At 41.2% G+C, this 12,082-nt stretch overlaps 1 protein-coding gene across 1 annotated transcript in view; it reads left to right on the forward strand.

The window, feature by feature from the left end:
- Positions 1 to 12,082, forward strand: part of EPHA3 (EPH receptor A3) — a gene marked incomplete at its 3' end in the record, with an annotated part of 231,892 nt that overhangs the window by 154,584 nt on the left and 65,226 nt on the right. Inside the window, exons 4-5 of the mRNA XM_082495386.1 lie at positions 693 to 848; positions 1,325 to 1,660. Of these exons, the coding sequence (XP_082351512.1) occupies positions 693 to 848; positions 1,325 to 1,660 (492 nt within the window). The remainder of the gene's footprint in view (positions 1 to 692; positions 849 to 1,324; positions 1,661 to 12,082) is intronic.

The raw sequence follows: 12,082 nt of genomic DNA on the forward strand, positions 1-12,082 counted from the left end.
ATCAGTCTAAACTGAAACAGGAGTCAGAAAGGAGGGAATGTGCCAATGTTAATGAAACACCACCACCCAGAGTTTTACAGAAGCAGCTTTTGTGGGTTCAAGCACCATGCCTAGAGGACTGGGTTGGTGTAAACAACATCCTCCTCATAAAGACCATGCAAGTTCTTGATAGTATCAGAAGCAGCTCATTGAGCCCAATGCATAGTCCTTCAGAAATGGAATAGATCTGTCGCTGTTCAGGTTATTTTCTTGGTTTTGGCTGAACTGAAGAGACATAGTTTACAATTAGTGTGCCATTGTAAGCAAACCTTGGCAGCAGAAAGAGGATAAAGTTAGCTTCTTATGCAGGATAGGGCCAATGTTTTGGTAAATTAAATAAATAAATTAAATAAATAAGTGAAGTTCTCAAAATGCAACATAGAAAATGTTTCTTCTTAGTGGTGCAATAGACTGTTTTGTTCTCCAGGCAAAATTAAACGCAAATCCAAGTTGATACACGAAGAGCTCCGTTCTACCAAGATGTTTTATTTCCATCAGCTTTCTGGTTACAAGAAAAATCTGTATTTTTAGACCATAAACGTCTGCAAAGTGAGATCTATGTATGAATAGGTCCCTTGACAGTAACGAAGTCACGTGTTAAAATCGAGGAGGTGTCCATGGAATTTAAAACTATACTCCTGTTATTTTTGCAGCTTGTCGACCTGGGTTCTACAAAGCCTCTGCTGGCAACGTGAAGTGTGCCAAATGCCCACCTCACAGCTCTACCTATGAAGATGCGTCTCTGAACTGCAGGTGTGAAAAGAATTACTTTCGCTCTGAGAAAGACCCTCCATCCATGGCTTGCACCAGTGAGTAGCATCATTATGCTCGGGGCTGTCATTCTTGCTCCTCCATCTGTATCTCAACAGCTTGCTTGCTTCCTCTCATGTCCCATTGCAGTCAGCCATCCACTGCCTCCCATGTCTTCCTAAATGTTGGACAGGCTACCAAAAATTGGTGGGCTGGGTTTATGCCTTTCTGTTTTCATTTTCTCCTTCTTGTTCTCTATCAGACTCAAGAAGGAGAGCTAGGATTTTTAAATTGCTACCAATATTTTCAGCCCTCGATCCTGACCTGCACCCTGAGGTTACTGTCTGTCTATAAGAAAACATGATCCTCGATAGGCCTGCAGTCCAGTGAAATATTTCAGGAGTCTCTACAGGAAGTAACTAGAAGAGTTTGGGGTTTTTGTTTTTTTGACTTCCGTATTTTTGCACTCTTGTTACTCCTGTCTTAGAGCACTACAGAACATCTCATCCCTCTGATTTCCTGTTTCCTTTTATAGGACCACCTTCTGCTCCAAGAAACGTTATCTCTAACATTAACGAGACATCTGTTATCCTGGACTGGAGCTGGCCTCTTGACACTGGAGGCCGGAAAGATGTCACTTTCAACATCATTTGCAAGAAATGTGGAGGAAACATCAAGATGTGTGAGCCGTGTAGCAACAACGTGCGATTCTTACCCCGTCAGACTGGACTCACCAACACCACAGTGACAGTGGTCGACCTTTTGGCACATACCAATTACACTTTTGAGATTGATGCAGTCAATGGGGTATCTGACTTGAGTACACTTTCCAGACAATTTGCTGCTGTCAGCATCACAACAAATCAAGCTGGTGAGTCTCTTTCTGATTGCCCTTTCTTTGTTCAAAACTACTGAGATGTATGTACCTTTGTTCCCTTTCCCTGTTTTACAGGAGTTTCTCTGACCGCTGGTGTGCTGGGGTAACTAATTGACTTGAATATGCTAGTAGAAGTAAAAGCAGAAACAAACCCAGTGTGTGTTGCTGTCAAAGGACCTGGCAGCATGACTGTTATGATTAACTCCCAGTTCCCAGTTAATAGTCTTTAATAGCAGACTCACATGATTCCTTAGCCAGAATGTGTTTTAATAATAAAACCAGATTTTAATAAAACACTTGTTTCAATAATCTCCAACATAAATTACTGTAGTAATCTTAGTGATTAATTTTGATTAAATAGAAGTGAAAAAATGCTTTGATGTTAGACACATAAAAAGCGAACATTAAATTAGAGAGGTTTAAAACACTGCTTTTTTTCTCTCCCCCCCCCCCCCCCCCCCCCATTTGTTTCACTAACTCTGAATTATTGCCAACATGATGGGGGTGTGGAGCTGAATACTGAATTAGGTCCTGGTGTCGTAGTTGATAGTGTACAAAGGAACTGCTCTGCCTCTGTGGAGACTTATTAAAGTCATTGAGGCCCTGCATGAGCACAGCAGTAAGCCCTGACTGTCGGATCAGAGCTTTTGTCACTGCCGCACTATTCTACCATTTACTTCTCATTTGACAAGGTTCCATTTATCTGAAAGATGTGAAGAATCTAGACTCTTCTCTGGCATTTGTTTAGGTACCATTTTTTTAGAAGGCGTGTTTGCCAGTGAAGAGAAAGACTAGGTCCTGGGATTTCTGTAGTTCTCCTCCATGTGGTTCACCATCAGGAAGCTTTGTACTGAAAGCATGTGTGTGTGCAGTAACTCTTCTCCCACCTCCTTCCATCCCACACCCTGTCCCCAAAATACCTACGTTTCTGTCTTCCTCAAAGCACAAACCAAGTTAACATTGACGTTAGACATTCTCCCGGTGAACTACGTTATTTCAATGTTTTTCATGGTAGGGGATATATCTCTTCTCCTCAGATCCCAGATCAGCTTTAGTGGGAGGCATAAAAATGTGAGAACAGACTGTTTCCTGACAGCAGTCACTACATTTCCAAATGCTCTGGAGGACTGTCTAACTATGCAGTGGGCAGACAGAAGTGAATCTACCCAATTGAAACATCTTCTCATGATTTCTTTCTCATCTACGCATTGACTTCAGCTCTGAAACTTTCATTTTGTGTCCATTCCAAACAAATTGCTACTGTTACAGTTACATTTTTTGGATGTTTGTGTCAGTGACTTGAGCAGCCTTTGTTTAGTTGCTCTCTTTTCTTCCGTTTTTTTTTTGTTTGTTGTTTTTTGTTTGTTTTTTTTTTTTAATATGTATCAGAGGTATTGCCTTTCAGCCTGTTCATCACCGTAGCGGTTAGAAATCACCTGGGGATGCTCCATCGAATGAACTGTCTAGGCTCAGTGAAAGGTATTTCTCTGCAGAGGCCTACTCCTTTGCAGCGTGCTTCCCCAGGGCCTGGAGCCGGCTGCCTTTGCACTGCGATGCAAGCTGGATTTTGATTTTGTTTTGGAATGCACGGTTACTGTGACGTGGCAGAGTCAGTGCATTTCTGGCAATAGCAACTCTCTTTAGTGCAACCCACGGGCTGCTGAAGCAATTTGTTTGTTTGTTTTCTGCTTTTTTGCATAGCCTGTTTTTGCTTTAAGTACATTTAGGTGGTGTGGGGTACCACAGGCTTAATTGTGCTATCACTTGATCATGCCGATGGGTTTACTACATTAGAATTCCCCTAGAAGTTCTGCAAGTTGCTAAAATTAGACCTTAAATATGTATGTAAGTAATCTTTTAAAACATAATTACAAAAATGCAATTTCTCTTGCATTCCCTTCCTGGTTAGATCACAAAAGGGACACACCAGAAGCATATTTTTAGCTAATGTGATACTTAAACACCTGGTTGGGAGGTGGAGGGGGGGGAAAGTCTGAAGATCTTAGATTACGTTATAATTAAGGGTTTAACTGGAAGGCATTTCAAAAAAAGAATTAAAGCACTGTTGAGCTGGATCTGGAAGAGACCAAAAGACTCCAAAAGCCAGTCATGGCTCTAGGGCTATTATGTGTGCTGTCTGACTTCAGGGACGTTCCTTCAAGGACGGAGGTATCCACCAGTTGGATAAAGCTTTGATTGAATGACTGAGCTCTGCTGGACGCAAGGAAGTAGGAGAGGTGTATTGCTTTGGGAGGTTGTTCTCTAGGTAGGGTATCACATGGGGTGATACGGTTCGGTATGGCCAAACGCATCCTGGGGTCAGCCCCTTGGTAAGCCTGCAGAAGGAACAATATCAGTCAGGAGGCTGACAGTTTTAGAGAGAGGATTGGAGTATGGGAGGTCCCTACAGCCCGGACCTCCTCAGTCTCTCCTGAATCCAGGCTATTTCACTTCTGCCAACCGTGATTTGAGAGCCCTGTACCCTTGCAATGGGTATGATGAAGTTGCAATTTAATCCTGGATTTTCAGTATCCTTGTGCTTTTTTCAAGTGCTGCCAAGGCCCATCCCAGCTTAGTTAAAGCTGTTCTGCAGAATGTTCCTCGCCCACCCAAAGCACTGTTTTTCGAGTATGTGGGTTTCCAAGAGCCTGAAGCAGAACTGCAGAATGTTTTATATTTTCTAATGGCAAAAATGTGATTTTTGTGGCAGTTCCCTTGGTGGTAAAAGTCAGACATTGTACATCTTTACTTCAGATGAACTCAGCTCAATACAGGCATCAGTTTGGTTTATGTTTGCTGGGTCTCTGAGCTCCAAAGGCCTGCTGAAAACTGAACAAACTTTTCTTTCCATGTTTCTCACCGTACACATGGGCTTTTCTGCCTATGAATCCATCAGCAGCCTAATAGATCAGAACGTGCATAGTACTAATTTTCTGTAATGTAGTAATTGGGAGATCTGCCAAAGTGTGTGAAAATAAATTCAGCTGGTATGTTAAGAGTCAGTCGGTTTGCACAGGAGCTTCATTTTTGTAAGTAAACAGATCATATAGACACATGCATACACATATTTGTAGTTTACATATACACATAGATATATACACACAGAAAAAAGATCACCTTAAACGTTGCTGAAAAATTTGCTGACGCTTTTACAGCGACTCTGAGTTTTAGAGTCTGTAACTAACAATCCCAGTAAGATTTTCCTGGAGAGTTTTCAAACCTGGTCTAGAAGTAAAGGAAAGGCATGCTTTGTTGTTACTTGTAAGGTTTGAAACATCCAGAGTCTGATTCTGCTGGTGCTGTGAATACAAGATGGATAATACATTTTACAGTAGGAAACTGTTTTAAAGCCAAGATCCAGTGCCCTGAACTGAGGGAAATTCAGGATCATTTCAGAAAATTAATTGGGTTTTTTTGTTCTAACAGTCTGGCCTAAGTTTAGCTGTGCTTTTATTGCACTTTGTTCCAGCAAAGGTTAATGAGCAGGCATCTCTGGAAAAAAAAGAAAAGATCTCTTGCAAAGTATGGCTAGACAGGTATGACACTGCAATATTTCTAATTTCTAGAAGTTTTTCCATCTTTGGTGTGGAAGTAAAAGAAAAAGGGAACACGTTTCAATTTAATTCAGTTTCTTGATCATCCTCTTTGATTCCACTGTAATACATGCCTTCAGTTGCCGCCTGATACGGCTTCTGCTGAATTATATTGAAGCAGTCTGCTGCTGCCCAAAGGCAGCTCTCACCTCATGTCAATATGTTGCACGACGCAGATGTTATCTCCTAATAATGCCAATCAACCCTGTTTAGAAAGGGTCACCGGCTGCTGCGGGAGAGGATATGGGATTCGGTACCCCTGGAGGTGGCGTGCTAATTGTGAATGCGGCATGCAGAGAGGCTGACAGCTGTGCCGTGCTGCCTGCCTTGTCGCTAGCGTGACCAGGTGTCTGGGCACAGATATTCTAGGTTTGCTGGTTTTCTGACCACAGTTTTGGGGCTTTTTAAAAATGTGTTTATCTGTAGCAACCAGAAAGTTGTGCATTCCTTGGAACTTTGTAAGTAGCCCAAAGGGAAGAGACATCCAGTCCAGGTCAGGGTGGTTCTGCATTCACTGCCTTTGGGCTGTAGCAAGCAGAAAACTCCCGCTGGAGCCCAGATAGGTTTTAAATGGAAATAGGGTGTGGAATTCACTGAAGAAAGACTAAGATTTGATAGGGACAACACAGTTGAACCACTGGATAACCAGTTTACAACAATGGGGGAGGAGGTCTTCCAATGCAAAACACAGCCATTGGGTCAGGGACGTATATAAGTTTTGCAGATGCTACGTGAGAAAGTAACAGTTTTTCTGCCATATGACTGTTTTTATGGTAGTACACACTGTCAGGGAGATTGCAGGTATGACTGGGGAATGCTGAGCAAAAAGATTAATATTTTAACCAAAGAACTAATTGGCTTAACTGCATTTTAAATAGACATATTCTCTGCAGTGATCTTTGCAATCTAGAGGAGACAAGGAGAACTTTCAGAACTTGCAGAAATCTGCACCATTAGCAGGTATTGACCTATCAGGTAGGTCTTAGGAAGCCTGGGCCATCCTACTGGTATCCCGGCACACACAGTGCTGTCCTCATCCTTTCCTCCCAGCAGATCTGGTGAGAAGGTTCACCATACAAGAAGTGGTTCTGTTTGTTTGATCTAAAATCTGTTTGCTTAGTTTTGTTTAGCTTTGTATTCATTAGTTCTAGCAACTATAAATTCATGCAAACAATACGATAGTGGCATGCCTAATAAATAATAAATACAGTTCTTGCTGTATTTATTGTGTAAAACAAAATAAATACTGAAAGCATCCTCAGCTTGTTGAAATTTGGGGAAGTCCCAAAATAAGCAATAACAAATAAAACTTGTCATGTTCCTGCACTTCCTAGCTAACAAATAAATGTGGTATCTGTGTAAATACAATCCATGTAAGTGTATTTAACTGCTTAAAACCTGAGTCAGAAACAACTAAAATTCACTGGTCATAATCTTTAAAGGCTCTAGTTTTACTTGAGAAGGTGTTAGAATTGGTTTGTAAAGAATTCTTATTCTAGGTCAATGTCCCAAAGTTGAATAAGATGACGTGTAAAATTGATACAGATCACTTCCTCAATAATAGTGGTTTTGGCACTGTGAAGAAGATTAGCGTCTTTGTATTTTCCTAACTTTGCAGAATGTAATTCTGGTGAGCTTCCTCCAGCGTACTATTTTCAATGTCAGTCTTTAGCATTCCCGTAATTGAGTGCATCCTGCACCTGAGGAGGGTTAACTCCAAGCATCAGTACGTGCTTTAGGCCAACTGGCTGGAAAGCAGCTTTACAGAAAAGGGCATGGAGGTCCTGGTGGAGCATCTGGGTCTGCCATAGGAAGACCACTACCAGCAGGTCAAGGGAGGCGATCCTTCCTCTCTGCTGAGCACTGGTGAGGCCACGTGTGGTGTGTGCAGCTGAGCGCACGCACACACCCCCTGCCCAGTACTAGAGAGACATGGATATACTGAGGCAAGACAAGTGAAGGGTCACTAAGGTGATTAAGGGAGAGGAACATCTGTCATATGAAGAGAGGCTGAGAGGTGGGACGGCCCAGCCTCGGGGAGAGGAGGCTCGGGTGGATCTTCTCAATGTATTTAAAGGCCTGATGGGAGGGTGTAAAGAAGGCAGAGCCAGGTTCTCCTCAGTGGTGCTTAGTGACAGGGCAAGAAGCACAAACTGAAATACAAGAAATTCTGTTTAAGCATAGGAAAAATCTTTTTTACTCTAAGTGTAATTGAGCACTGGAACAGGCAGCGCGAAGAGATTGTTGCACCTCCATCTGTGGAGGTATTCAAAACCTGACTAGCAAGGTCCTGAGCAACCTGCTGTGGCTGACCCTGCTTTCAGCAGGGGGGTGGACTAGGTGATCTGCAGAGACCCCTTCCCACCTCAATCCATGTGTGATGATTGTGTGCGAAGAGGATAGCGGCAACTGAAAGGAGACCAGGTAAGGGACTGTTCAGTAATTACTGTCCTCTTTTAACTCTGACCTTTTCATCCATGTAGCAAGGCCTTCTCAATGAAATCTGGGGGAGTAAACCCCCTGTACACTTACTCAGGTTGGAGAGAGAGTACAGCTATGGGTGCAGAGGGGCTGTAAACCTCAATATGCCCTCTTCAAAGAAATTTGGGATAGTATTGCTGAATAGTTTGTTTTGGTATTTAGCACTCTTACCTTTTGTCACAGTACCATAAAGTTTAGGCATATGTGAATATGGAAAACTGAAGTAGGATTGGCTTATTTTACAGAATACCTCTATAAGACTAGATGGCTTTAGAGAGAGACTTCCTTCCTAAGTTTCTTCAGAGGGACTGCAGGATTCAGTCCTATTCATCCGTGTATTGTACAGCATTATTGCATGCTATGGTACCCCCCCTTGGAGTCAGCAATGAGTTAACTGAGACCTACTTTCCACTAACTAGCTTTCCCCATGTGAATATTAGGATACCTGATTATGGGGGGAAGCGGTTTTAAATTGCATGTGAGCATTTCGGTTAAACTGCTGCAAACCTACACCAAACTCTAAGAATTAGTGTTTTCTTACTTTTTCTTGTTAAATTAATTGGAACACTCTAAAGGAAGAATGCCCGTTTTGGGATTTGAACTGATCTGAACAAATTAGTTTATAAACAAGTTTACATTACGCTATTACAGTTTTACTATGGAGACGGGTAATTTATGTTTGAAGATGTCTTTGGGCTTCCTGGCTGTAAGAACTGTGTAAGCTCTAGAAAATGAACTGCTATCCCAAGAGAGCTTGTCTACAGTTTTGTCTTTAATTTCCATGTACCATATTTGAGTGGCCCTAGGTCACCATGTAGGGTTGCAAATTCGGTTGTCTAGGTTAGACTGGAGGATCCATAGGGGCAGAGCAAAGAGAAGGAGCAAAATTGAAGCCCTGTACAGGATAGAAGGGAACGAAGGGTTAAGTCTGTGACCCTTTTTCTGCAACAGCATTTTCCTGGATAGAGCGGCTTACTCCATGTCAGGCTGAACATTCTGTCTCCAAATGCCATCTTTGCATGTGCGTCTTCCTGAGCTGTTACCCCTTCTGTTATTTCTTATATAATTCAATGTCCAGGGTTCCAGCAAAACAATTATTAGCAACAAAGTTCAGTAAAAAGAATTGTTTTCTCTGTCTTCCAAATATACCCATGCTGATGCCCAGATATTTTGGAGGTTTTTTTTAATACCTTAGGTCTTTACTGCGTGCCTTGATGATAAAATAGACTGTTTTCTTTTAATCACTACAAGCGTGGTGTGACAGCTTTAAATGTAGTTTTATGTTTGATTAGTTCTTAAGGACTTAAGGCCTTGTAAACCAAGGTCTCAGCAGTGCAGCTGTGAATGGTGGTAGTGACTGAGTTCAGCTACAATAAGCCAGTGTCAGTACTAAAATGATTCCTAAGAGTTCTGTGCTGTCACACACCCTGGCATCAGGAGAGGAACAATGGGGACATGTAACAAGAGACCCCCTCAAACTCTGCCTTTGGTTCAAACCAGCTCTTCCACACAATCCATATAGGCTTCAGATAGTTGCAAAAACCCCAAATAAATTAGAGTATAAAGAGGAATCTCCACTTACCTGCTGTAGAAAGAAATGCAAAGGAAACACAGGAGGTTTTTTGTGGGCTAAATTCTACCTAGATGTCAATCTTTTCCTAGTAATTGTAGAAAGTGATTATGCTCCTCAATTAAGTGCCTAAAAATGCCTAAACCTGAGTTTTGGTCCCCCCACAATTCAGGTGTGCCCTTGCGAAACGTTAATTCCCTTCTCTGTATGGCTCTTTTCATATAGGAAGCTTAAAGAGATATAACCACCCCTGGATCCAAACCGAGGTGTCTATGCACAGCTATTGTATAAAGAATAACAAAAAACGCCAGATATACTGTATATCATCTCAGGCTTTCCTAGAATAGCAGTAGTTTGATTAGCAGGAGGCTTCTCCTTTTATCTTTTGTGTTTCTAAAACTCACAAAGCAGAACAATTCATGTAGCCTGCTTAATCATCTTGCTTAATTGTTTAACCCATGCATGGAAAGGTGTAGGAAAAGAGATGACTGCAATAGCAGCTGTGCATGTGTGCCCTACATGTGGCAGTAGCAGGTCTGGAAGTTGACTCTAATCCATTTTTCTTTCTCTTTTTTTTTTTTTTTTCCTGGATTAAAGAAAAACAATGTGATAAAAACACATCAACCAGGTATTTTCTTCAAGTGTAAACACACAGCCCACTCTGTTACATACATTGAATCAAACTTATTTTCACTCCTCTTTCTCTCTCATTCTTAAATGTATTAGCTGTCAGATCTAGCAGTTTTGAAACACAGAAGGGTTACGTTTGTTTACAGAGAAGGTAACCGATAAGGCACTACGGAGTTTTTGCAAGGGGCCAAGATGAAAATTGTTCAAAAAAGCTTGAGAACAAGACTGACCCATAGGTACAGAAATTAGTATCGTTGGGAGGAGAGTCTTAAAGTGTAGACCTAGCTGGTTTGTAATATCTTGATCTACATTTGTCATTTGCAGATTGAAAATGTCAAGCCAAACTTTAGTTTTGGCTTGAGGGATAAGCATTTAAAATGGAGAAAGAATCAGTATCAGTGCCATCATAAGCAAAGGCTCACTTGGCTCCCAGGAAAAGTTGTTAAAACTTCCTCAGAACTAGAGTTTTATTTGCCTGAAAACTGTGGCTTCAAGGGAATAAATTCAGGACCAAGTTGAGCACCAAGCTTTATTTCAGTATATGTCTCGGATTACTTGCAGGAATGACGATGCTATTTATATGTTCAGCCTTTATTCTGTTAAACTAGACTGCACTGTCTTCAGCAACTCACGAACGATGTGTGATGCTCCCTGTTTAAATAAAATCCATATTTAGAAAGGGTTGTGTGCACTTTACAATCCATATCCCAAGACAGGTCCCTTAAGTAGATCTGTCTTCTAAGAGAGACAATTTGAGAAAGCCACAGATGTTTGGTGTGTGATATATATTTCTTTCCCTATGGTCCTTATAAAAAGGACAAGAAGATAGACTTATTAAAAGTGAGCTAATGACATGATGTAGGGAGTCTCTGGTTCACCGACTGTTATTACAGCTGTGCCCCATTACGTACTGAATACCTAGGACATGCTTGTTTTTTTGAATGACATTTATCTTTTGAGTTTCAAACATTCCTGGCATAAATAAAGATTTTACGCTTTTCAAATGTGTTTTACAGTTCAGCCCAGAGGCTATTCAAGGATCGTTTTAACTCAATAAAGCTCCTCCTTTAGGGATATAAAAGGGAAGTGTTTTAACAATGTCACTCCATGCATAGCCTGTTATTAGCTAGAGACGTTCTGCCTGCAAAGCCTTTGATCCCTTCTCCTCTGAACGTCAAGGAAGCTCTGCCGAGGCTTCAAAGTCTGTGACATACATTGGTCTCTTCTGTGCTCACACAGTCCTCATGTGAACGCTCATGACCTCAGAGAAAGTTCACAGGTGAAGTTTGTGGCTCAGCTAGTGTTTTTCAGTTCCAATGCTTCTAGCTACCTTTTTCAGAGATCATGGTGAAATTGTATTCAGCAATCAGTGGATAATGGTTTTCTCGACTTGCCTCTATTGTAGTCTTTAACATGAGGCTGCGTGTGGATTCTTATTTAACAACTTGGTTTGGTAAAATAGTAAAAATAAAGAAATGTAGGTAAATAGGATGCTTAGCACTCGGTTAATTAATATTCCCCAGACTTCTGGCTCTCTTTCCCTTATCTGTGCTAGCATTCTCAGTAATCACTGAGGGACATAGTCTGTGTTCCTCTTGATCGTAAACAAAGCTATCAACTTCCCTTGCTTCTTGAAGCCATTCCATCTAGACAATGGGGACAGCTGGGGAAAAAAAATGGTACTCGTTTCTTTGGGTTTGGGGACTATTTCTGTCAATTATTTTTTTAAGAGCATTTTAATATAAAACCAAATTCATAAGCTTGACATCAGAAATCCCTCAAGGAAGTTATATTTCTTTGTTTCTTTTTACTTTTCTTGCAGTGTCTTATTCTACAGCACGGTATATATGAAAGAGTATTATTTCTAGCATTCCTTCTAGTATACTATGCTTCTAAATGTAAAGGAAATGTTTAAAACCAAACAAAAATAAAGGTTAAATACTCCCAGAATCCAAAAGAAAGTCAGAGGAGATACGACCACCTTTCAAGTCTTTTCCATCAGAGATTCTCCTGTCCTGCTTAACATTTGCAAAAGCAATTGGTCCGAAGCCATCTGTGAAACTACCAAAGAATGACAGGGCAAGAAGCTTGAGAAACCTTGTTTCCATTCATCGTGTTTTCTGACCAGGTTGAAAACACTCT

This window comes from Vanellus vanellus (assembly GCF_965231255.1).
Source record: "Vanellus vanellus genome assembly, chromosome: 1".
NCBI lineage: Eukaryota > Metazoa > Chordata > Aves > Charadriiformes > Charadriidae > Vanellus > Vanellus vanellus.